The 27,274-nt window shown below is 40.8% G+C and overlaps 1 protein-coding gene across 1 annotated transcript in view; it reads left to right on the top strand.

The window, feature by feature from the left end:
* Positions 1 to 593: 593 nt before the first annotated feature.
* USP6NL (USP6 N-terminal like) overlaps positions 594 to 27,274 on the top strand; it is a 182,896-nt gene continuing 156,215 nt past the window's right edge. The window contains exons 1-2 of the mRNA XM_047065505.1: positions 594 to 756; positions 18,833 to 18,919. Of these exons, the coding sequence (XP_046921461.1) occupies positions 18,916 to 18,919 (4 nt within the window). The 5' untranslated portion in view covers positions 594 to 756; positions 18,833 to 18,915. The remainder of the gene's footprint in view (positions 757 to 18,832; positions 18,920 to 27,274) is intronic.

Below are 27,274 nucleotides of genomic sequence, written 5' to 3'. Positions count from 1 at the left end.
CTTACGAGGCAGGTACTACGATTCTGTCACTTTACAGATGAAGAAACTGAGGCACAGAGAAAATTAGAGTGCCCTGGCTCTGACAGCTGGTAAGATGGGATCGAAACGAAACGCGCGGCAATGTGGCAGCAGAGAACACGCTCTAGGCCACTACTCTACTGACTTCAGCCCTGGGCTCGCCCATCCCTTGACCTTTCCAATTGGACGGCTTAAGTGGGTCGTTTCCGCGCCGTGCCTCGAAGCCTCGCTCCAGGTCCGGGGTCTGCAGTGCGGCGCGGGTCCTCTCTCCCTTGCCGGCCCGGGGTCAGAGGCGCCGCTTCCCGCCCGGGATCCCCGGGAGCTGCGTCCGCACCCCGCAGCCCTGGAAGCGCGCCCCCGCGGCCGGCGGGAACGCGGGAGCGGCGCGCACGTGCCGCCGGGAAAGGGCCGCCCGGCCGCGCCAAGATGGCGGCGGCCGCGGCCGCAGCGGCGACGGTTGGCGGCGGCCCGTGAGGCGGGCGGGGCCGGCGGCGCGGAGGCGGGGTCCCGGGCGAGCCGCCCTGGGAGGCGGGGGCCGTTTCCATAGCGGCGGCAGGAGGTGTCGCGCCGGGGAACTTCCTGGTTCCCGGGCTCGGCTTCGCCGGGAGCCTCTTGGAAGGGAAACAATGGGGCGGAGGGCACTGCGGTAGCCGCCGCCGCCGCGCCGGGACCTGCTCGGCTGCCCCGACTCCCCGCGCTGCGCCCCGCCACAGCCTCCGCCGACGGGACCGTCCGGAGGTAACTTCATTTCTTCATCTCCCACCGCAGGCGGCCGGCCGGCGGCGGCGGTGCCGGTCTCCGGGGTTTCCTCCGGGCAGGGACTCGGGTTGGCCCCGGGGAGCCGGACGCCGCCATTCCCGGCCCCGGGGAGGTGGACGGAGCTGCGGCTCTCCGCCTCTGCTCTTGGGGGTCAGGCTCGGGGAACCTGTGCGGGGCCGTCCGAGTGCCCCCTGGAACCTCGATCGTGGGGCTCTGCAGGAGTGATTGGCAGGTTGGCGGGCGCCGGGTGGGGGGCGCTGGGATGCAGGGGGCGTGCGGGGAGGGTCTGCGGCGGACGCAGCGCGAGGGGACCTGGTGGCGGGTGAAGGGGCCCGGTGGAAAGGACCCGGGTCCTCAGATCCTGGGGGAGGGGAGCCCCGCCGCCTCCCCCTCCCCCCCGGAGCAAGCTTCGGTCCCCGGGAGACGTGTCTGTCTCCCCTGCAAGTTTCACTTGCGTCCTGCGGAGCCCAAGTGGGCAGGACTGAGGCGAACTTCGTTCTTTTAAATTACTGCCTTCGTGCCGCGGAACTTTCTTTCGGCTCGGCAAGCGGAGGATGGGGTGAATGAGGGAACCGGAGAGCCTGGAAATCTGTGCGCCTTTGCAAAGTTTGCAAAGTAGTTTGCAGCTAACAGCCGAGTGACGGTGCGGCATATCTAATGCGTGAGAATGGTTGCTCGCAGGTATTTTAATGGCAGGAAATGCGAGGAGTCTGCGAATCCACATTTCTGTAAATTGGAAGACATTTCTATAAATTGAAAGACATTTCTATAAATTGAGAATTACACTTTCCCCGCCTCCTCCCCTTTCCCCGCATTTTAATCCACAGTTGCTTTTTCGTCAGTAGACTTTAATAGGAGTTAAATGGGTCCCTTACGGGACTGGGGAGGATGTTTGAATTGGGGCACTACCCGGTCACGGGAAATAATGTGACACAAATGGGGGGAAAGAGAGTGGGGACACGATCTTAAATATTTTGCTTGCTGGAAGAAAGTGACTTTAATCCTATACTAATCCATTTATAAATGGAATCAAGTCTCTGGGATACACACTGAACATTTTGTAGCTCAGAAAAGTTGGACAGAACTTTAGAGATCACCGTGGCCAACTCCCTCTATGTGTTGAATCTCTGGGAAGTTCTAATGGAGGGAAGTCAGGGTACTTTTTCCTTTTGTAAAGTCATTTTAATAAGAATTCAGTTAGCCAGCATCACATGAACAGTGGTTTATTTACTTGTATTTCTCTATCAGACCCTCAAATTAAGCAAAAAATATTTATGAGTTTGCTGTTTCTGATAATAAAGTTTGTAAACATAGTTTAGGTTTTTACTTAGAGTGGATGTAGATCCTGTGTGGGATTCTACACACGCAATTGACATATGTCAAACGTACATAGGTCAAAATATAACAAAAAAATTATGCTAATAGAAGTATAAATTAATTTTTAAAGGAAAACAGGTATCCCGAGTTAACAGATTCCTTTGCTGATTAAAGAATTAGTGAGTTGTCTCAAAGGCATTTGAAGAAGCATCGTTTGCCAAACATTAAGAATTTGGGCCCGAGTCTTGGTGTTTGTGCCTACTTACTGTTTTTAGCTAGCGGTCAGACTCCCTGGTGCACTTCTTTTTTTTTTTTTTTTTTTTAATTTTTTTTTTCAACGTTTATTTATTTTTGGGACAGAGAGAGACAGAGCATGAATGGGGGAGGGGCAGAGAGAGAGGGAGACACAGAATCGGAAACAGGCTCCAGGCTCCGAGCCATCGGCCCAGAGCCTGACGCCGGGCTCGAACTCGCGGACCGCGAGATCGTGACCTGGCTGAAGTCGGACGCTTAACCGACTGCGCCACCCAGGCGCCCCTGGTGCGCTTGTTTCTGATGAGGGTAGCCCGTTTCCAGTTTTAACAGTGCTTCGACGTGGCATATCTCCTAGTGAGGACAACTGCCACTGGTTATACAAGCCAGTAAGTGGAAGTGTCAGCTTTGCCACCATCTGTCAACTGGCTGGCCATCCTTGGAGTTGTTGGGAACGAAGACAACTTCCTGGCACGGCGGATTCAATCTGGGCCTCCAGTGCCTGGCAGAGGTTGTACTGGTCAGCCGTGGCCGCCATGTGCACATCTATCTCAAGTTCCTGTTACGTTTTGCAGCCAGTGAACGTGACTGAGAAGGAGGCCAGTAAATGAAAGCTAGTGGCAGATTGAAAACACAGTTAACTTCGGTTAACATGCACCAGGCATGTTGGAAGCTGGCAGAAGACTTAGCCACAATACTAAAACTTTGGGAGTTGGTGCTTCAGTTCGAGGGAAAGAGACAGGTGATTGCATTCTGGTTTATGTTTGCAATTTCACTTTAACCGTGCTTGTTTTGCTTTAGTGCAATGACATTGTTATCAACAGTGTTCTGACCGTTTATTCCCAGAAAGTTTCAGTTTGTCCCTTCAGGGTGATTTTTGAAAGGCATATTGGCATTTAGGTGGGATTCGCTGGTATTTAGAGTCTCTCGCCCCCCCCCCCCCGCCCCCCATTAAAAAGTATCTCACTTTTTACAGTGGAAGTCAACAAAAGTAGTACCAATTTGAAAGAAATCTGTCTTCCAGCACATTTCATTATAGTACCTGGGGGTCACAGCATGGGAATTAGAATTGCAGACACTTGGATTCTCAACCGATCTATGCCATTTCCAGGCTGTATTATTTCATGCAAATAACTTAATTTTTGAGGGCTGTTTTCTTTGCAAAATTGGGGAGAATCGTGAATTCAGATTTGTTTGTTCATCCAGCAAGTACTTCTCCAGTGCCTTCCGTGCCTCAGGTTAGCTACCTTGTTTTCAACGATGACAGGGAGATAGGTTCTTTGAAGTACTGGGAGCTATAAAACCCAGGAGCAAGGAGCCTAACCTGACTTGGGGGTGGTTGGGCAAGCTTCCCTGAGCCAGGGACTCCTAAGACCTGAAGGAATAGGAGGAGATGGTAGGTGCAGAGGGGAGGTGAGCGGGTGGGACACTGTGAGGATAAGACCGGAGCATGCGCACAGCCACGGCGCCCGAAGAGACTGCTGTGAAGGTTAGAGAAGAACGCTTGGGTGGGAGTCCGCTCCCCACACGGCTCGTCGGCAACCGCGTTTGGTGCGTGGAGAAGGCCCTCGGCACCGCGCTCGAGTCACCTGAACGAAGGGCTTAGTCTTGCTCCTCAGCCCTTGTGGAAAGGGAGTCCGCCTCGTTGACTCTAACGCAGGAGACCTGGACACGCCTCTCTGTACGCTTTGGGGTCTCATTTAAAAAAATTTTTTTTTCAACGTTTATTCATTTTTGGGACAGAGAGAGACAGAGCATGAACGGGGGAGGGGCAGAGAGAGAGGGAGACACAGAATCTGAAACAGGCTCCAGGCTCCGAGCTGCCAGCACAGAGCCCGACGCGGGGCTTGAACTCACGGACCGCGAGATCGTGACCTGAGCTGAAGTCGGACGCTTAACCGACTGCGCCACCCAGGCGCCCCGGGGTCTCATTTTTTAATTCTGGCGCTGTTCACTCTTCGTTTTTATATCTGAAAGGCTGGAATGAAATACAAAAGATTCTTTGATTTCTTTACAGAGATAGGCTATACAATATGAATATAGTATTTTGATATAATTTTGGTAGCATTGTTTCTTTGCGAGAGCTTAGGCTACCTTACTTAAGATACCTACCTCTCACAAAATGGTAGTAGCAATCTACCCTAAAATCAAAAAATATTTATTAAGGGGCGGGTAGTTTCATTTGCCTATAGGAAGGTCAGGAGTTGACTCTGGAGTTTCATATCTCGTTTGCTTAAGTGTTTTTGGCTCGAAATAGATATTTGATTATTCTCTGAGAGAGGTACATGTTGCACCTGTGTCTTGCCGACATTGATGTCAGTGTAGAAAAAGTTATAATTTTATGCTGGAATTTTCCTTTCACTAAGTTAACAATTGAATTAAAAATATTAGAGTAATGTTTTTCATGAAAGAAGTGAAAAAATATTGTTTTTGAGTTTCTTAATATATTAATTTCAGTCACTTTACATAGATCAGTAATGGCAAATTAATATTTTATTATGGAACTAATGCAGTATTTATAAGCTAGTTAGCTCTCTGGGCTTTTTGTTCCTGTTTCTTCTTATTTGGTTTTTGGACATTTTAATGCTTGTTAGCATATCTGTGGTAAGAAAAGAGAAAGTGAAATAAGATTTCAAAAAGTCAGTCGCAATAGAAAAGATTGGTCAAAATTTATAAAAGGTATGTGTGCCAGATATTTTTGTGTATTTTGCTGATGACTATTACAAAAATGAATTGGCACTTAATAACTTTACATTGACATAAATATTTAAGAATTTAAAAAATCTACTTGAATTCCTTGTTTTCCATATTTTTTCCCCTCATTCTACCTTTGTTTTGGATTCTCTTTGTAAAAATAATTATTCCATTTACTTCTTTTTTATTAGCGTGGGATCATGTGTTCTTTTGCTGTTCCTTTAGTGTTGGCCTACGAAATTCTGATATGTTTTCCCAACTTACCAAAGTATAATATTGAGACTTCCACTCTTTTTCCTGAGATTGTGAAAGGCCTTTAAAAACATTTAAGTTAATTTTCTTTCTTTCTTTCTTCTTTTTTAAACCCATTTCGTTGTCACCATGTTTTAAAATGCATATATATTTTAAACCCCAAAGATATATTTCTATTGTGCGAGCTGGGAAGGAGCAGAGAGAGAGGGAGACACAGAATCCAAACCAGGCCCCAGGCTCCAAGCTGTCAGCACAGAGCCCGAAGCGGGGCTCAAACTTGTGAACTGTGAGATCATGACCTAGCCGAAGTCACACGCTTAGCTGACTGAGCCACCCAGGTGCCCCTATTTGGCTTTGTTTCTATTGAGAAGTCAGTCATGGTTTATTGCTTCTGTCTTGGTAATTGGTTTCTTTCTCAGGCCATTTTTAAGATTTTCTTTTTGGATTTCAAAGAATCCTCCCTTTCTTGCTTGGGGAGTACACCTTCCGATGTCTTTCATCCGTTTTGGATAGTTCTCAGCCATCATCTCTTCCAATATTGCTTCTTCCCCATTCTGTTTCTTGATCTTTCTGCGACTTCAGTTCCACGGTGTTAGACTCACCAAATTCTCTGTGCATTTCACTTGCCTTCTGTATTTTCCATTCTTTTGTTTCTTTTCTGTGCTGGATATTTTTGTGTGTGTGTGTTCTGTCTTCCAGTTTACTAAGTTAGTCTTCATCTAATATGCTCTTTTTTCTAAGTTGATTTATTTTGAGAGAGAGAGTGCACGGCTGCACGCCCTTAGGAGGAAGGTGGGGCAGAGGGAGACAATTCCAAGCAGGCTCTGCACCTTCAGCGCAGAGCCCGGTGTTAGGGCTCAATCTCGTGACCCGTGAGATGATGACCTGAAGCGAAGTCAAGAGTTGGACTCTTAACTGAGCCATCCAGGCGCCCCACTGTCTAGTATGCTCTTAAATGTTATTCTCTGGGTTCTTAATTTTGGTTAATTGTATTTTTCATTCTAGAATTTCAGTTTGGTTCCTTTTAAGTGGTCATGTCACTTTCATAGTTTCTAATTCCCTATCAAAAATTTCAAGCTCTGTACATATCTCTTTGAACAGGGTGAGCATGGCAACTATCCCCTGGTCGTGCAGATTTTTTCCGTAGTCTTTCATTTCTCGAGGGGTCTTATCTCCTAATGTTCCTGCCTGTCTTTGATTGTGTACTGTTCATTCTATTTGAAAAAATATGTCTAGAAGTAGTTACCGATTTAGGTAAAGCTTTTTCTGTTGCTTTTGCCAGGCACTTGGTCTTACCTTTATTCAAATTAAGTTTTTTTGAATCTATGCAAGGACCGGTTTAGTTTACTTCTGTGTTATACCTTCTGGGATTCAGCCTTATGCGGTCTTATTCCAAAGTAGGGGATGGCTCCCTTGGAGGATCTTGTACTCTGACACTTTGGCTTCTGAGTCTCCAAGGCCGCCTCCATGCAGCTTAGCCTCTCAGGCATCTCTTGATTAGGCAAATATTTCCAGGAGGGAAGAAACCCCAATGTGCTACGCCTGCTCTGCCCTGTCCTCCTGATTCCTTGTTAGTTCTTTGATCACCATCCTTCCCTACGTTTTAAATTAAGGTATAATATACATATAGTAATGTGCACTAATCTTCAATGTATATCCTGAGGAGTTTTTGTAAATGTATAATCATACTCAGATCAATATACAGAACATTTTTGCCACCCCAGAAGGCCCGTGTCACACTCCTTCCCAATCCATACTACCTATCTTCCTTGCCTTGGGCAACAATTACTCAGTTTTCTAGCACCATAGACTAGTTTTACATTAAAAAAACTCATTTATTTTGATGAGAGAGAGGGAGTGACCAAGCAGGGGTGGGGGGTGGGGGGGGGATGGGGAGGGGCAGAGGAAGAGAACGAATCCCAAGCAGATTCCGTGCTGTCAGCACAGAGCCTGACATGGGGCTCGATCCCATCTCCCGTGAGATCATGACCTGAGGTGAAATCAAGAGTCCTGCACTCAACCGACTTGAGCCACCCAGGTGCCCCTAGTTTTGCATTGCTTGTTTTTTGTTTTTGTCGAAATAGTATCATACAGTGTACATTCCTCTGTGTCTGATCTGGCTTGTTTCATTCAATATTGTAGTCCATCAACGAGATTCAGCTATGTTGTTGCATGTAGCGGTAGTGTTTCTTTTTCATTGCCCTGTACTTGTTCTAGTTGCTGGGGCACCTAAAAAATTGCCTCAAAACTCAGTGACTTAAACAATGACCTTGATTTCCGTACACAACTGTAATTTGAGCCTTGCTTGTTATAGCTGCACTTTGGTGTCAGGAAGGGCTGCTTGAAGGCTGGGCCTAATAGTGTTGCAAGTTTTGCCCACGTGTCTGCCGTTGGCGGACCAGCACTTAAATGTGGCCTGAGTGTGCTCACAGCCTCGTGGCAGTGTTCCAAGTGCTAGCGTCCTCCACACACGTGCAGTGGGGAGAGCGGTGGAGATCCTGTGAGCCAGACACACGCTGAATGTCCTCTTATGACTTGGCTTTGAAACTTAATGCGGTTTTACTTCCACTGCATTGTATTCTTGGAGGCAGTTATGAGCCTGCCTAGGTTGGAAGAGCGGGGCAACAGACTCTGCCTCTTGATGGGGAGAGAGAAGATTCTGCCCTTGATCTTAGCCAAAAGGCCGAGAAGCAGTGGGAGAGATCAGATCCTAGAAGAGCATGTGAGACCGGAAATGTTGTGGTCGCCATTATTGGAAAATATAGTGTGCCATAGTTGCAGCCTCATACACAAGCCTATCACAATTTATTTATCCATTCTTTTACTACACATGTGAATTATTTCCAGTTTTGGGCTATTGTAATAAAGCTGCTATGGACATTTTTGTGCGTGTACTTTGTTGGGTTTATGCAGTCCTTTCTTTTGGAAATACACCTGGGCACGGAACTATTGTGTAATATAGGCAGATATATATTTTGCCCTACTAGTTACTACCAACTTTGTCAGTGTGGTTGTACCAATTTATAGCCTCTGATATTTTTAAGAATTAAAGAAATACATATATTTGTCTAGCTTTTTGATTGTATTTAAAACAAGAGGCTTGGTGTGTAACCTGTGGTCTAGTTTTATTGGAAATGTAAGTTGTATTTGAACATGTATTCAAATTAGTGCTAAGTATAGTTACCATTAGCAGACTATCTGCATTAATTGCTGAAGAGAAATTTCTGAAATTTCTTTTTAGAACTTGCTTTTTGGAAAATATTGAGCTCCATCCCTCAATTTATATCACATTTTGTTTCTCATCAATGCTTATCATGAGTTTGAATTCTAAAGCTCATTCACCAGACTTGCTTGGGAAATATTTTTCTATTACAAAATCTTTTTCCTACAAAGCTGGTAATTTGCCGTCACTAGGGATTGCCAGAAAAATGCTCCAGGTTCTTCCCTTAAACTCTCAGGGTTACTCTTTTGATTACTTCACTACTGATAGTCATTTTAACTTTCTTCTAAGTGTCATTTGAATCTGGACCCCTCCTACACCCCCTTTTTGTAACCAGCATTTTAGACCAGTTTGTTTCAGCTCATACCTGGTTTTCTGCAATAATTTATTGATTGATCCTGCTAATAATGCTTGGGAAGTTAGAATTCTCTTACTCATTGAATTAAGATTAGTTTTTAGGTCCTAAATCTAACAGTGCTAGAAAGAGAACTTAAAAATCATTTCAACTTATTTAAAAATAAGACCTGAAAAAAAAAAACAAAAAACAACAACAACCACCAAAACTGAATCAGTGCTAGAGTATAGAAGATATTTAGATTACCGAAGCATTTTTTCTGGCATAATCACTTGACAGTCTTGAGTGGTAGGTGCGTTGAAAAGTTTAACTCTCATTTTACAGGGAAAGAACGTGAGTCTCAGCTGTGCCTCTTGCATCTAGGACTCCTTGTATGTTGAGTGATCTTCCTTCAGGGCCCACAACCTACCATCAATTTGCTGAATTCCAATCTTATTGACTACATGAATTTTCCTCTCTTCAACTTGATATATTTGCATCTTATGGCCAATACGTTTACTCATTTTCATTCACGGCAGGGCCTTTGCATGAGCTGATAGTACTTTTGTCCTGAACTTGTTTGGTTAGTGGCAGGATGGCTGGGACCAGGTTTGTCTTGATTTTTTATACCAAGCCCCTTGAGAAGTTTTTGCATATTGTCTAGCTGGATAAGTATTTACTGAAGGGATGGATGGATTCTTGTCTTTAGAATCTGGAGTTTTTAGCTGACTTTTAAAATGATGCCAGGCCTCTTAAAGTCAGATGTCTTGTATCCTTCGTTTTAGCTTTGATCTGCAGAGCTCACATCAGGTGCACTTCTCTGATAGTATGTATCAAGTGCGTTAGGCAAATATAACCTGAACAAATTATAAGCTGCTTTTTTTTTTAAATGTTTTAAATGTTTATTTATTCTTTTTTTTTTCAATATATGAAGTTTATTGTCAAATTGGTTTCCATATAAGCTGTTTTTGAAAGGCCCTGCCTCTATAGCTGTAGGTAAAGAAGCTTGGGAAAGGACATTTGTTTTTCTAAATACATAAAAGTTAGCATGTTCACCAGTGTAAAGCTGCTGGAATTCGATAAGTCCTTCTGGAAACCTAACTCAGGTTCTACCTGTAGAAGGGGAAATTAGACCTCATTCTTATCTGATGCTTCATTAACATACACGTGTAAACAAACCGAGGAAATCCAATGATTTCACATTTTGCCCATCTCATTCTCTGACCTTATTAGCAGGAAGTGCTGTGTTGATGTAGTGAATAGTGGGTAGGAGAAATAGACCTTTCACTCTAGCGCTGACGGAAGATTTGCTTCACTTCTCTTGAGCTGGGAAAATATTGAAAGTTGTTCAAATTTAGCATTGTATTTCAGGGGGTATAAATTGCAGAAAGAGCATTCTTTATAGAAAGCCCAAGAGTTAGGAAAGTATAGTGGCGAGACTTCCTGTGTCAATGAATAGTGACTCTAATATTAACTGAAGTTGTTTATCTGTAATGAGAAGACATTACCCAGTACGTATATGTGTGCCCAGCATATGTCTTTGAACCAATGAACTATGAATCTGAATTAAGAAAGAAAGGTACTAGAAATCCTCTAATGTAAGTTCCACGGGGCCAGGATCTTTGTTTTGTTCTTGGCTGTATCTGCAGGGCCTAGAACACTCCCTGGCGCATAATAGCTGCTCAGTAAATATTTATTGAATGGATAGTCAATTTGTATATTATCTGTTTGTTTTAAATTTAAAAACCCAACATTAATCATTTAAATATTGCTTTATAATCCTTTGGGAAATAAATTGGTTGAGGCATCATTTCTGATAATTCTTGTTGGACATTTGAGTTGTTTATAAATCTTTTGCTGTCATGAATCAAGCTTCAACAAAGGAAATTTTCTTAAGCTCTTTCTTGGGCTGGTAGTTCAACACATAGCAATGTTGTAAAACAGGCTCTAGGAATTTCTCCTAGAAAATGAACTTGGCTTGTGCAACTCTGAGGGTGAGATCAGAAGCTTTAGTGATCAGACGTCTGAGATCAGGTAGCACCAATGATACAGCTCTGAGTAGGCCTGCTGCTCTTACACATGTGGATAATGTCTAATCCTCAGTCTTTGCACGTGAAAGCTCTCTTGCAATTTGTAGTGGAACTGCCTATCACTTGACTTTGTCTTTTACTTTTAAAGAATGAATGAGTCACTACAAATATTTCTGCCTCTTAATTATAGTTTAAACATTCTAAATGCATTTAACTCCTTCATACGGATGGGTACACATATTCTGTTATTCTCATTTATCATCATTTCACTTCTGAATGGCTTGGGAAAAATTTTGCTCTTTCATATTAAAGTATTATAAAACTTATTCTACAAAAAGCTCTGTGTAATGTGTGTTACATAGGGTCTAATATAATGGTGTCTATAGTGTCCCCTCCCTCAACTTAAGCAATAGATAGAACATTATCAGTATCCTCTTGGATCACATCTCATTGTTCCTCCTCCTCCATCCATTACTTGTCCGGGGAAACCGTCAGGTTCAACTTTAGGCTCTAGCATTCTCTTGCTTTTCTGTATAGTTACATTGCATATGTTTATGTCCCTGAACAACTTATTGTGAATTTTACATATTTTGGAACTTTATGTTAATAGTATCATTGTGTGTGTGTGTGTGTGTGTGTGTGTGTGTGTGTATTCACAAATTTAGTGAGTAAAGCTTTTTAGTAAAACTAAAACTCACACATTTCATTTGCATTTAAAGTTAATGTCCTTGCTCTCTGCATTAGTCATCTTTTGCAGTAATTATGCTGTGTAACAAACCACTGCAACATTTCAGGGCTGTGAAAGGACAGACATTTATGTCTAGCTCATAGGTTTGGCAGTCTCTGCTGGGTTTGGCTGGGCTTGTCTATAAGCCTTGGGTTGGGTTCAGTTATGTGCTGGGTGTCTACTCATTCTGGGACCAGCAGCTGTTGGGGTACAAGACACACGCCAAGCTCAGGGCTCTTAAACCCTCCACTTACAAATGGGATAGTGTCAGTTGTGCCCAGAGTCCAACATGTCATGCGATCAGGCCCCCACATCCATGAGGTGGGGAGTATGTCCCACCCTTAGGGAAGTCACAGTGAGAGCAGTGAGTGAAGGAAGGCATGTGAACAAAAGATAGTATCTGCCATATCTTCCTCTTGAATAACAGCATAAGAAACTTGGAATATTTCCTTTCTTATTACTTCCCTTCTAGATTACATGCTGTTGTTCAGTACTTTCTCTCTCTCTCTCTTTTTTGTAACTCCTGATTTAGAAATCATACCTCTAATATTTGTTTGTGTTTACTCATGTTTACAACTTTTATCTCACCATTCTTTCCTGTGTTTCAGATCTTCTCTTTGGCATCATTTTCCATATTTGTGAACTACAGTTTTGGAAGCATCTTTAATGAAGATCTGTTTATATTCTCACAGTTTGTGTCTGAAATTTTCATTATTTTGTCATTTTTCTTGAAAAGTTAGTTTTAACTGTGTTGAGTATATAATTATGGTTAACAGTTTCTTTATTTTAGCTTTGAAGACATTATTCTAGTGTCTTCTGGCTCCCATTGTTGCAGTTGGTAAGTCAGATGTCAAGTCTAATTGTTCCTTCTGGGAGCAATCTGCCTTTGGTTTCTGGTTGCTTTTAAGAACTCTCTGTCATTGATGTTTCACAGTTTCACGATGGTATCTCTAGGTGTCAGTTTCCATTTTATTTATACTTTGTGGAATTTGCTGAACCTGAGTCTGTACTTTAGTGTCTTTCATCAGTTCAGGAAAATTCTTGGCTATTGTCTTTTTGCAGATTGTCTCTCCCTCATTCTTGATGTTCTCTTTCTAAAACTCCCAATTAGATTTATATATGTAAAATAGATGTTTTAATCTACTTTTCATATCTCTTAATCTTCCTTTATGTTTTTTAATCTGTCTTTGTTGCATCCTGGATGATTTCAGATCTGTCATCTGGTTCATTAATTCTCTCTTTAGCGGCATCCACTTTGCTGAACTTGTCTGTTGAGCTTTAATTTTAGTTATCCTGTTTTTCACTTGATTCTTTTCCAAATTTGTTGCCTTCTTTTTTGCTCATATTTTTCATTTCCTGTTGTTTTTCAAACATTATTGTCCTTTCCTTTTTGACATATTTGTGATGAGTCTGCTTATTTCTGTCGAATCTTGCTTATGCATAGTTTTAAATTTTGAGCTAATTTTTCCTGTAACTTTGTGGAAATGCTTATGAGACTTGGCTTAAGAGTGCTTTCTCCCAGAGGGAATTTGCAATTGAGGACAATGTCAAGCCAGGGCAACTTAATTTCTAGGTTTGAGATTTTTATAATATACAAGTGTATGGATTTGAACTTGAAACCTGGGTGAAGGTTGGTTTTGGTTACAGATTTCCAGTGAATACTTCCCTCCCCCTCCCCAAACACAAATAAACCTAGACTCAGGAGAGAATTTTCCTTCAGTCTTCCTTTGGGGTAGATTTTTTTTCCCCCCTTACTTAGTTAATTATTTTTATTGAAGATGTAGTGTTTCAGGTCCCAGGCTCTCTGTACTTATCCGTAGTCTGACTTTCCATGTTGTATTGTGTAAAGCTCTGGTTTTGTCCCAAGCATGACTGTCAGCACTGAAAGCCCTTCAGCATTGTCTGGTAGGATTTTCGGGGATCATGGAAATGTTACACACCTCTGCTAATACAGCAGCCCCTAGCCACATTTAAAATGTATGAGGTATGACAAAGCAATGGAATTTTAAATTTTACATGGTTTTAATTAATTTAAATTTAAATAGCTACAGGCTGGTGGCTGCAGTATTGGACGGTGCAGTGTGGTTATGGGAGATTGGCAATTGCCTGGAACGCCCGTTGCTGGCGTCAGTGCTTACTTATCACCCTCTCTTTGTGCTCCTGTGCGTTTTTTCGGTCTCTGAGGATTTCTCTTAGTTGCTTATGAGCTTTGCTGTGCATTTAATAGGATAATTATTGTATTTTATCAAGTATTTTTGATGTCATGTAGCAAGAGGGTTCGCAAGCTCTTTGGGCACTAGAATCTCAGAAACGGAATTACCTGACAGCTGTATTTTTAGTTGGAGAGATACTTACCTTGAATGGTAAAAATTGGAAAGTTCACAGTGAAGTAGTGCATGTTTTTCGGAAACTGACCATGAAGTTAGAAATTATGAGGAAGAATTAATTAAATACTTTCTTTGCCATCGTTCTTACTCTACAAAACATTGAAGGATGCTAAAAGATAAAAATGGAGCTGTAACTAAAAAGTCTTAACACATGGTCTTCAGCTGCTTGGTGTGAGTGTTTTACCAATACAAGAGCACTTGAATGAAAAGGTATATATATTTATTTAGAGAGAAATATTTTGCAGATGGACAGAAAAAACAAAATGAACTTGAGAGATCATAGGGAACTGTGGTGGTGGAGGGACAGGAAAGGACTTGGACATTCAGTGCTGAAAGTATGTGTTTCGCTTCTGGCTTTAACAGGGCCTGTGTTATTTAACTGGAGGGATTTAAAAATATATAAATAATGAGTCCTAGCTATTTCTCAGGTATACGCTTCTTTTTCCTTCAAAGCCAAATATTTTAGAAATGTGTGGTTGGTGTTGGATATTCATTAATAAAAACACTTAAGACACTTTGTAATAAATTTCTGTTACTTTACGATTTGCTTGCTCTTTTGGAGCGGTAGGTACATTGGATTCTTTTTTTGTTACTTGTATTTTTGTATTGTGGTTAAATACACATAAGACTACCATTTTAACCTTTTTTAAGTGTCCAGTTCAGTGGCATTAACTACATTTACATTAATGTAGGACCATCACCATTCATCTCCAGAACTTTTTTCATCCTCCCAAACTGAAACTCTGTCCCCATTAAACATTAACTTCCTGTCCTCCCCCGCCCTGCCCACCAGCTTCTGGTACCCACCATTCTACTGTCTGTCCCTGAATTTGACTTCTCTACGTACTTCATTCATGTAAGTGGAATCATAGGGTGTTTGTCTTATATATGACTTGCTTATTTCACTTAGCATAATGTTCTCAAGATTAAATTTAATTTTCTGAAATTGTAATTTGTGCTAAGAGTAAAAGAATGGAGATCCCATCGGCTGGTAGTGGAGATTGGCATTCTCATGTATTTCTTTCCATAGAAGATCATATACAGTGAAGTGAATTACTGTTAATTTGATCTCCTGAAAGAATATTATAAGAAACAATAGAATGTGATACCATATGTTGTGGTTTATAATTCTGTTAAATTTAAGTTTTAAAATCATTAAAATTGGGGCTGCTGAGCTTGTTCTAAAATATATTATCTGGTGTTATAAAACCCAGAAATCCTTTCCAATACTTCTAGAGGTTTAAACTGTCTAAAAGCATCAGAAATTATTTTAGGCTGCCTAGTGCCTGCAGTAAAGAAGAGGATATGGCGGAGTTTGTTTTACTTTTTAAAAAAAAATTATTATTGATTTATTTTATATGTTTATGTACTTTGTGTGCACATGTGGGGGAGGGGCAGAGAGAGAGGGAGGGAGAGAATCCCAAGTAGGCTGTGCGCTGTCAGCGTGGAGCCTGATGCAGGGCTTGATCTCGTGAACTATAAGATCATGACCTGAGCTGAAATCAAGAGTTGGACGCTTAAGCCACCCACGCGCCCTGCGTTTACCCTGAGTTCCCTGTCAGGATGGGTTATCCGTAGCCCTGCTTACCATACATGCAGATCAAGTTTTGTCACAAAAAGTTGGAGGGGTCACTTGAAAGAATCTATATTAGGTTAGTGTGAGTACACATTCCCATGTGGAGGATAAATAGCATAGCCCAAGTTACTAGAAAATGACTTTAAAGGCCAGATTTTACAGAAATACCCCAGTATACCTACTATGTGAAACTGTGGATTTAAAACAAATTATTTTTTTTCCCTCTTGGATGGTGTGAAAAACAAAGTTAGATTTTTTTCTTCTCTTTTTTCTATGTCCATTGGGAGGGGATAGCATTTAGAGGAGGAGAAAGAGAGTGTGCACATTATTTATTTTGAGAGAGAAAGCACGAGTGTGAGCGGGGTAGGGGCAAAGAGAGAGATTGGGAGGGAGAATCCCTAGCAAGCTCTATGCTGTCAGGACAGAGCCTGATGTGGGGCTCGACCTCACTAACCTTGAGATTATGACCTGAGATTATGAGCTGAAATCAAGAGTCAGACACTTAACCAGCTGAGCCACCTGGGCTCCCCTGTGCCCATTTTATCTTACATGCTTCTGAACTGCGTTGGTGCTTAAAAGAATTTGCATGCGACCTACTTTGAACGTAGACAGGAGGGTCTACATTTCAAAGTTGCGATTATGCTAAAGAGTTTGAACCAGTGAGTTCAGTTACGAGTAATTTCCAAGTATGTTTTTCTAAGAACTACTCCATGACATTTTACAGTAATTCCAATTCATGCATTGTTTCATATTTGTCAAGTATATTTATCACCTTAGATGGTAAGGTCATAAATCCACTGTTGGTAAGTTTTATTATCCTGGTATTTTTGAGGTTACTATTTTTAGCGATAAGAAAACTTGATATGTTAGGAAGTTCAGTTCTTGAATAAGTATTTGTTCAGCATTTTACAATTATGGGTAGGAGGCGCTACTTAGTATAAAATGCTTTCATGTTACCATTTAGGAATTAAAAATTTTTTTTAGAACATTTATTTATTTTTGAGAGACAGCATGAGCAGGGGAGGGGCAGAGAGAGAGGGAGACCCAGAATCCGTAGCACGCTCCAGGCTCCGAGCTATCAGCACAGAGCCTGAAGCGGGGCTTGAACTCACGAATTGTGAGATCATGACCTAGGCAGAAATTCAGATGCTCAACCGACTGAGCCACCCAGGTGCCCCACCATTTAGGAATTTTAAATTTAAGATCAAAAACTTTGTTATAAACAGCAACAAAGAGAAAAGTCCCTGACCAAAGAGACTAGACTCTACCAGTGTAAGTGAACTATAAGTAAACTCCTGGATCATCTGTGAATGTTTAATCTACCCTGTGTATCTGTAACATGGGATTGCCTTCCTGTGTCGTCATTCACCATGCTCCAGGGCTCAGCATGTTTGACCTCCTAGTTCCCTGGGAGGGAAAACAGATCTAATAGCCTGAGTGAAACACCATCAAAAAACTGTATTTATAGCGAGAAACTTCTTGTCACATATTCTGAAACTAACATGTAGATTATGTGTTATTTTAGATTTTTCATACAACTTCTCATTTCCTTTGGGATAATTGGGTTATCTGGAAATGAAAATCATAGCATTTACTGTATAGATAAAGAAGAAAGCCTGTGGGATGGGGGTCAGGTGATTACGTGGCAGTACTATGATTATATGCCATTGCTAATTACAGTCTACAAATCATGCTGTGCATACAGATTTTCATTTTGTAAATTTGTATTTCTCACGTATTTTACATGACATGAGTAAAGTGTATAAATGAGACCAACATTATTTCTTCAAAAAATGTTACCCTAACTTTAATCTGTTGCAGAGTCAGTGTTCCTTAGTACTATGCTGTGTTGTTAATTGATTTAGAAAATAAAGTAACCGTCACTTTCTGTGATTGCAAAAAGTAGTTTATCAGTTTATGAACAAAGCTGTAAATGAGGAAGCACGGTGTAAATGTTATATCAAACCTTAATCTACCTATGGGATTTTATGTGTTAGATTTGGGGAGGCACTGTGCATCCGTAATTATGTTGAAATATAGTATTAGTATTACTTTATGCCTCATTTTCTTTAATATATTAATCAACTAAGGCAGATTTAGTTTGTATTTATACTAATGCAGGGTGATGCTTTATGTTATACTGAAGTGAAAAGAACCAAATACAAAATTTTGTATGTAGTATTTGTAAAGTATATTTTAATTTTTTTAAATGTGTATTTATTTTTGTGAGACTGAGAGACAGATGTGAGCGGGGGAGGGGCAGAGAGAAGGAGACACAGAATTCAAAGCAGGTTCCAGGCTCTGAGCTGTCAACACAGACATGGGGCTCGCACCCATGAAACACGAGATCATGACCGGAGCCGAAGTTGGATGCTTAACCGACTGAGCCGCCCAGGCACCCCTATAAAGTGTATTTTGAAGAAATACTTACAAAAAAAATCCCTTGAAAGGAACGTGCCCCACGTAATTGGGTAGATGTAGTGGCATTTTGTGGTAAGAGAATTTTTCTTTTGTTTCCAATTTTTTTAAACAATGAAACCATATTTTATAATGAGAAAAATGCCCATTATTAGAGAAAGTCTATAGCAATACCTTTAGTGGTCTTCATTTGATAGTGTATAAATTATTTATGTGTAATCAAAAATGAGTTTAGCAGATGCGATATGCTGTCTTTATCCTAGATGGGGTACTTTCTTTCTAGGACTTATTTATTTGGGAAAGGGGGAGGGAATAAGTTTTTAGTAAGTGAAAACCAAGGACACCTGTTTCTGTGTGATAATAAGTTTCTGTGTGATAATTACTTTGTATGTACTATTTGCTTTGGGGGTAACTTCTTATAGACAAAGGAAAATACAAGTGGAATCATGATGTTTTAAAGATTGGCAATTTTTTATATTTTTAGATGATGGTTTTATATTCAGAAGGTTCTTTTGGAAATAGAAAATTGTTGAAACCAAATTATTTTCATTTCTTTTTAGAAAATTTTATTTTAGGGGCGCCTCGGTGGCTCAGTCGGTTAAGTGTCCGACTTCGGCTCAGGTCATGATCTCACGGTTTGTGAGTTCGAGCCCCGCGTCGGGCCCTGTGCTGACAGCTCAGAGCCTGGAGCCTGCTTCGGATTCTGTGTCTCCCCCTCTCTGCCCCTCCCCCTCTCACACTCTGTCTCTGTCTCTCAAAAATAAATAAACGTTAAAAAAAATTAAAAAAAGTTTTATTTTAAATGCTGACCTTTAAAAAGATGATTTCTTTCTCTGTTTTCTTACTAGGACATGTATTCTTCTGAGAAACCTTGGACAGCAGATTTTGGTTTACTATCTGATTGGGACAGCCTACAGAGATATTTCCAGTCATGAGTAAGTGTCCTGTGTTTCATTTCAGAGGCCTGGGCAGCATTTGCAGTGTACTGAAAAAATAGAAAAAGTTTATTATTGGACAAACTGGAATTATGTTACTTCATCAGAGACTGGATACTCTGGTCAGCCCAGTACGGTGTACCTATCTGTATTTAAACAAGGAGATACTTTTTGATGCTTGGTTTATTCTGAAAAGTTAGATATGGTGAGGAAATCTGTGTCATTAGTTTCTTGGCTGATTTAATTCTGTTATCTAAAATTTTCTGTTGACTACTCATTGGGAAGTGACTTGTGAAAAATATGAAGAGGGAAATACTCAAATATAGGGGATAGTCTAGTGGTTGCCAGAGGAGAAGTGGGTGGGGGAAAAAGAAAGAAATATTAAGAGGGAAAATTCAAATTGATTGTAATTAGCAGAAGTTTAATTGTATGAGGTTTGATCATTGGGTAACATGGGTGAGTATATAAGCAAAAAAAAAAAAAATCTATTAATGTCTTTGATGGCATGAAAACCACATCTATCCTGTAGACTTTCCAAATTTGATACAGGTTTTATTTTCTCCCGTAGTGGTTCTGTACATAGTATTTTCTGCCATTCCAGTCTGCTTCCGGCTGTGACTAGGAGAGCTGGGTTTTACGATTTTGTATTAACTGTTTATTTTAGGGAGTGAGGAAAGAATTACGAGTTTTGCCTTGACTGTGATCATATAACAATTTTGATGTATTTTTTAAAAAGTACAGATTTTTTGATTATGGGAACTTTGAATAGAGTGAGCATTTCCTGCTGGAGTATAATGTTAGAGAGTTTAAACATTTTCACATGTAATTCATATTGATTATCTTAATATGGATAGAGTGTTTTTTAATTTAATTTACTTTTTTAAAAGATTTTTTTTTAAGTTTATTTATTTTGAGAGAGAGAGAGCATGCGTGTGTGCGTGAGCAGGGGAGGAGCAGAGAGAGAGAGAGAGAGAGAGAGAGAGAGAGACAATCTTAAGCAGCCTCCGCAGGGCTCGAATCCATGAACCTTGAGATCGTGACTTGAGCTGCAATCAAGTCAGATACTTAATTGACTGAGCCACCCAGTCACCCTGGATAGTTTTTCTTACCATTGATTGAAATAATTAAGCAGTTGTTAAATGAAAACAAGGCTGTTGTTGCTGTGAAATCTTTGAGTGCTTTCTCTTAAGAATAATATCGCAAGAAGTACGCTTTGATTTTCGAGAGTTTTCAGTGGGGTACTTTTTCAGTAGTGTCCTTTGAGTAAACCAGGATAGTTGCTACACGAGTTCAAATACAGATTTAAGAAGAAGCAGCTTTTATTATTTCGGCTCCATTCAGATGAAATTTTGTGAGAACATTTATCTAATGTAAAGTGCCAAGTCTAGTAAAGATGACCATGTGAGTTTATGAAAACTAAGAAATGTCCAGCATTTTAACTTAAAAATGCTTACATTTTGGGCAATTTACATTCTGTTCTACTTTGTAATCTTAGTGTTCTGTTAGCGTCCCTGTTACAGAGTTCTTTGAGGACAGGTACCCAGGGTCTTTCTTTTTTTTTTTTTTCTTTTTTTAAATATGAAATTTATTGTCAAATTGGTTTCCATACAACACCCAGTGCTCATCCCAACAGGTGCCCTCCTCAATGCCCATCACCCACTTTCCTCTCCCTCCCATCCCCCATCCACCCTCAGTTTGTTCTCAATTTTTAAGAGTCTCTTATGTTTTGGCTCCCTCCCTCTCTAACCTCTTTTTTAGGGTCTTTCATTTTTAAATCGCAGTGTCTAACAGGGTCTTGTATACCTGCTGCCTCTAAAAATTCAGAGCCCTGTGGGGACAAAGGCAGAGAGGGTGGGGGTACCTTGTTAGGCAACTAATAATAAATTATCTGAATGACATACAACTTTTTATTTGTGAATTACAATGGCTATATTTCATTTCTAAGGTTTTTAATTGGTTCTTTTTTTAATTATAAATTACACTTTATAAAAATGTTTATTTATTAAAAATATTTATTTATTTTTGAGGCGGGGCAGGGGCAAAGAGAGAGGGAGACACAGAATCCGAAGCAGGCTCCAGGCTCCGAGCTGTGAACACAGAGCCTGACATGGGGCTCAAACTATGAACTGCGAGATCATGACCTGAGCCCACTTAATCGACTGAGCCACCCACGTGCCCCAAATTGGTTGTTTTTTATGCCCTTTAATTCTTTTCTTATTTCTGCTTGTTTTTATTTTAAAGATTTGATTTATTATTCTTTTATTTATTTGTGGATCTTTCATGTGCTTATTTTGAAGTGTTTCTCAGATCACTTGATTATTTTTTAATTTTGTCTCCAGTGAATTTATATTGTAGTTGTTGCTGTTGTTGGTGTTTCATCATATTCTGTAGTTTTGCAGGCACACTCTGATGAAAATTCTTTCTCTTTCTCCTATGGCTGTCTTCTTTTGTGATTTTCCTGCTGGTGTAGCACATTTGCAGTTGTCTCTGCGTGCCTTTGGAGTTCCCAGATCAGAATCAGGTCTTGTGTTAGTGGATCAGAGCACCAGCCGCATGGTGATGTTGGTGATATCACAGATTCTGTCACGGAGTCAGCTGGCATTAGGTCAGCAGCTTCCTAAGCTGTAGCTTCAGCAAGTTAGCAAAGGCCTTTTTCAGTCCCATTTTATCATCAAGGAGGAGTGTCCCCCCTCCCCCGTCCCTGGTTTTAAGTGAGGAGCCTGGCTACTGACCCTGCTTCACATGAACTCTTATATACAGTTCTCCCCTGGGATTTACTTCCTGCTGCCTTTTCCTGCTTTGGGGCCCACAGCCCAGCAGACCTCCTGGTTTTAGTTTGGCTCATACTTTATGTTCCTGTTAGATTTTGTTTTATTTTTAATGTTTGTTTATTTTCAGAGAGAGAGAGAGAGAGAGAGAGAGAGAGAGAGAGAGAGAGAGAGGAGAGAGAGTCCCAAGCAGGCCATGTGTTCTCGGCGCAAAGCCCAGTGTGGGGCTGGATCTCGCAAACCGTGAGATCATGACCTGAGTGGAAGGCAGGAGTCGCCGGCTTAACCAACTGAGCCACCCCGGTGCCCCCCTGTTAGATTTTTAATCTGGAGATGTTTAATATGTTTTGGGGCATAGGTATGTCATTTTAGTGATTTGTTTTTATATTTTATCTGTAATTTCTCTGTTGTGAAGACAAGCAGCCACAAAGAATGAACGTGCCACTGGTATTACCATAAAGTCCAAACTGACTGTTTCACATTGAAGAAAAGAAAACCAGTTTCTGCTTAGTTCCCTGGTTCCTAGTGTTCCTCTCTTTGCTTTGCTTGCTAGGTGGCCCCAGTATGCTGCTTCCCTGTAGTGGTCTGCTTGCCTCATTCTAGTTCCTGCCACTCAGCTCTTCACTCTTACACCATGTACTCTGTAAGATCCTTGAGGGCAAAGGTTTTTACTACGTGCTGAGCACTTTTCCTGGCTCCTAATATGTGTTTGATAAACTGTGTGGATGGGGTGTTCCTAAGTAACTTGTTTTAGTATGGAGTAGCTGTTCCGTGAGTTACTACTTTTAGGTGAAATTTAAGCTGATCCTACGTGAAGAAAGATTGAGGGTGGGGCGGGGGGGGGGTAGTGTGTACGTGTGGGTGGGGGGGAGTGTGGCATAGGATAGAGCATTCCAAGGCAGTGGAGCAGTGTGAGAAAGGCATGGAGGTGTGACTACACATAGGTGTTGCCACGTAGTTGAGCATTTGGGAGCGTGGAGATGGGGAATGGAGACCGAGAGAGAGGGAAAGCTGGTGGAGACGCTAACGGGGTCTGGGTCCCGGGAAGTTTGGGCTTCACCCTGTAGGGCTTGAGGAGCTGTTAAAGAAGTGCAGTTAGGGGAGGGGCGCCCGGGTGTCTTGTCTGACTTCGGCTCAGGGCATGATCTTGCAGTTCGTGAATTCGAACTGCCACATCGGCTCTTTGGTCTCAGTGCAGAGTCTGCTTGGGATCCTCTGTCTCCCTCTCTCCCTGCCTCTCTGCCCCACGCACGCTCTCTCTCAAATATAAACAAGTAAACGTTAAAAAAAAAAAAGTTCAGTTAGGGGAGCAACTGAAGATTTCATTCTGGAAAAATTACTCTGACAAATAGACATTTTTGTTAGATGTAATTGAAAAGAATCGATTACAGGCAGTATTTGCCTTTTTCTGGCTTTTTTCTTAGTTTTAAGCTCATACTAGGCTTCCTTTGAAATAGACTGTGAATTACATTTCTTATGCTTGCCAGTTTGGTGCTCTTGTCTCCTGATAGATGCCGTTCTTGAGCAGACCACTGTAACCGTAGGTTAGGGAGTGTTACAATGTCAGTTGTAAGTTTGTAAGTCAGTTGTAAGTTTTCAAAAAGGTGGGAACTGAGTATATCAGAGTTCCTGTTTTTGAAAAAATAGTGGAGAATCATGGTATAGGTTACAAAATAGGAAGATGTGTCATTAAAGTCTAGGTAGAATTTCCAAACCTGTGTTTGGGTGAGAATGATGGGTGACTAAAGTTTTTTTCAGTATGGCTCTAGCGCTTAAGAGGAAGGTTGGTACTTGTTACATCTGGAGGGATTTATCTGTGAAGCATTTGCTAACCCTTGCCATGTCATGGACCACGTGGGACGTGGTAGGAGTTGTACAGCATGTGGGGTGAACTGTTGGGGGCTTGGAGGTGACTGGCTCTCACCAGGCTGTTCTTCGTGCCCAGCTGCTGACGGACCGCTTTCGCCGCACAGCCTGGCACACTCGTTGGGGGGTCCCAGCTCCAGAGCCTAGAGAATTTGTTACATGTTTGAGGTGTTTTTTAGCTTTTAGTCTAGATCTTTGTATATTCTGTCGAATTCTGAGGTTAGATACGTACCTTGTGGAAAATGTGATGCTTCTGCGCTGTGCGTTTCATTGTGGATTGTTAACTTTATCACAATCCACAAAAAGCCTTTTGATTTTCAGTACTGAAATTGTTTTTGTTTTTCTGTATTTGCATATTTTGCAATGTTAAACATTTATCAAGATTTTTTTCCCCAAAATTCTGTCTTATCAGATGGTGCCAAAGATGAAATATTTATATGAAAGTCATTATATTTAAACTGTAGCTGTAGTTTGAAATGAACCTCTTAGAGCTTTAAAGGAGATTGTAACAATAGGAGTAGTTCTTGTAAAAAGCATTGCTGAAAATTTCTAAAGATGATGATTTTGGAGGAATGTGTTAAAAAAAATAAGCCAAAAAACATCAAATCCCAGAAGTGATTATTTAGGATACTACTTAATTTTATTTGCCCATGTTTTAACTTGAAAAAATAAAGCTTATCTACTCTGTTTTTAAAATTTTAGTCTTACATATTTTATTTAACTTTCTTCAGAAAACTTTTGCTCTATAACTAATTATATGTTTTGTTTGTTTGTTTGTTTTTAAGAGAGGATTTCTGTGTTAATTCTCTTCTGACTTGACAATCCAGGAGTGATTCTGTTATGTTGGAGTGTTTGATCCTGCCCTTTGACCTAAATAAAGGAGTGGGGGTTTTGAGATCACTTCTGGATCTGAAACATTTCTCATTTAACTGAGGAAAAAGTAATGTCAGTAATTTGAGATGTAGTGTATATTTGTGGCTTTGTAATAGAGCATATATCTTTATTCCTCTGGAGCAGTAGACATAAGAGTTCATGCTGAAGTGAAAACAGTTTGTTTTAACATTTGTTGGAACAGGTAATGTTATAAATAAGTGAGTAGATTACTGAGTCCCTCAGTCTTGGCATGAGGATTCTTCCAAGTCTTATTGAATAGAAAAATCATGCAACAGATAATAGAAGGCTTTCCCTAAGTATTGGCTAAAGTTTCTGTCTAGGATAATTATCTAGATACAAATATATCCTGTTTTATGGAATAGCTATGTACCTGAGAAGCTGGGTAGAGGTTAAAGAAAAGAAAATTTAAGTTGAATTGTATTTTGAATAGTGGGTTATCTGCATTTAATGGAATCGTGAAAGAAATCCTTTTGTAAAGTATAACGAGTGTCTATTTGTTCTACTAAGACTCATTTATGTTTGGTAAGTTTGGATTTTGGAAGTAAAGTTTTAAATGTTAACCATTCTTAAAATGAATACAAGTTGATCCTCGAACAATATGGGTTTGCATGGTGCGAGCCCACTTGAATAACATGGATTTTTTTGGTAAATACAGTACAGTGCTGTGTGGTGACAAATGGTAGGTACACTTGTGAGTACAGCACACAGTATAGAGCTATAGGGTTGTCGGATCCCTGTATTGTACACTTGAAACTAACGTAACATTGTGTGTCAACTATACTTAAAAAGAATACAGTGCAGTACTCTAAATGTAGTTTCCTTATGATTTTTTAATACTTCGTTTCTCTGGTTACTTTATCATAGGAACACAGCATACGTATGTCGCACATGACATGAAATATGTGTTAATCAAGTCTTTATCTGTAAGGCTTCTATTCAAGAGTACATTATTAGTAGTTAAGTTTTGGGGGAGTCAGAAGTTACAGGCGGATTTTCAATTGTGTGGGGGTTTGGTGTCTCTTAACTCCCCCCTTGTTCCAGGGTCAACTGTATAATCATTGATTTTTAATTCGGGGGAGGGGGCTGAATTTGGGAGTGTATAGAGACTTTTGGTCGTTCTAGTTACTGGGGAGACCTACTGGCGTTGAGTCGGCAGGGGCCGTGTACGGAGTAGAGTAGACCCTGTTGAGAGATACCGTGTGTCACCTGTCTGACGTGTGGCAGCTGTACAGTGAAGGTGAGGTGATGGAGGATGCCAACAAAAATTGCTTCTCAGGAAATTCGTTAGTTCAGTTTCTTGGTTTAAGGCGCTTCATTGTGTTAAGACGAACCATCAAAAATGGAATATACTTTACTTTTAGCAATTTGTCATCTTTTTGACCACTACAGAAAAGTGAGTAATTCTTAGCTTGATACTATGGGACATTGAACATGAGTTTAATGTAGTATTTCTTACAGAGTATATTCAGTTACAGTATTCAAATACAGTAGAAGGGGACGCCTGAATGGCTCTGTCACTGGAGCATCTTGATTTTGGCTCAGGTCATGATGCCGGGGTCGTGGGATTGAGCCACACGCTAGGCTCTGTGCCGAGCGTGGAGGCTGCTTGGGATTCTCTTTCTCTCTCTCCCTCTGCCCCTCTCCCCCCGTTTATGTGTACGCACACTCTCTTGCTCACTCTCAAAAAGAAAAAGAAGTGTAGTAGAAGTACAATATAGTATTAGGTTTTTGTTAGGAGGTGATTTACATTATTTTGTATCTTGTTTTGATATTTTTTCAAACTTGTAACAAGAAACGTTGTAAACATAGAACCCAAATTCTTCACATACCTTTATCTGATGTACTAGTTGTTTACATTTTGTCCATTTGATTCTCTTTCTTGCACTCCCTCTCTCTGTCACACACACACACACACACACACACACACACACACACACACACATCTATACGTACATATATAGAAGAAATTGATTGTAGTTAAAACATTTTCTGTGAAAATCGTTTCCTTTTATTAAAAGTCATTTAAATTCTTAGCATAAATGTCACTTATTATAATGTTACAATATAATCTCAGTAAAGCTTCTAAATTACTTTGGCTAGTTAAATCTTAAAATTGCAAACCATTTACCAACTGCTGTCACACTCTTATTGTTTAAACACTACATTATTTACATGGGTTTTGTAACCTGTGTCATTAGGTTAGTGAAGAATGTCATTAATGTTTTTCTTTTAGATCTACAATATACTGCATAATATAGATAACCTTGGTATATAGGTCAACTTGAATGAAAATTCTTCAGTATAGCACAAAGCAGGATGCTCCAAACCACCTCTTTATAATAGTTTTAAGGTACTCTATTCTGAAGAGAAACTCTTTGAAATCCCATTCTGAGAGAGTAAGTTTTCCGGCGGCAGTCTTCTTTTAAGAGTCGCAGAGACCTGGGTTGGCTTTGCTGTTCGCCGTGTTACGCGTCTATGCGTAGCCGTTGGCTTGGCCGCTCACGGCGCCTCCATCCTCCCTACCCCTGCCTCCCCTGTGCCCCTGCGCTTTCCTTGTTTGTCAGCGTGGGGACTGCACTGCGTTGTCTGGAAGCCTTCTAGCTCTGGAATGTATGATTCTATTAGTGAGAAAATGTGCATTTCCACTTTTGCCTGTAGGAACATAACTATTGGATAAAATGAGATTTGTGTCTATGAAGCTAAATTAAGACAACGGAAACATGCAGTTTTCAGGGTTTGGGGCTCCTCGTGTTGCTTCATGTTGGCATTTGTGTCCTGGTTATTTCAGGGGTTCTTTTGTTCCAAGTGTAGGCACGTGTTCTCTGTT

This window comes from Lynx rufus, unplaced genomic scaffold, assembly GCF_022079265.1.
Source record: "Lynx rufus isolate CCGP_SWC_20201006 ecotype Redwood Valley unplaced genomic scaffold, mLynRuf1.p SCAF_7, whole genome shotgun sequence".
Classification (NCBI taxonomy): Eukaryota; Metazoa; Chordata; class Mammalia; order Carnivora; family Felidae; genus Lynx; species Lynx rufus.
This window is presented reverse-complemented; position numbering and strand designations above follow the sequence as displayed.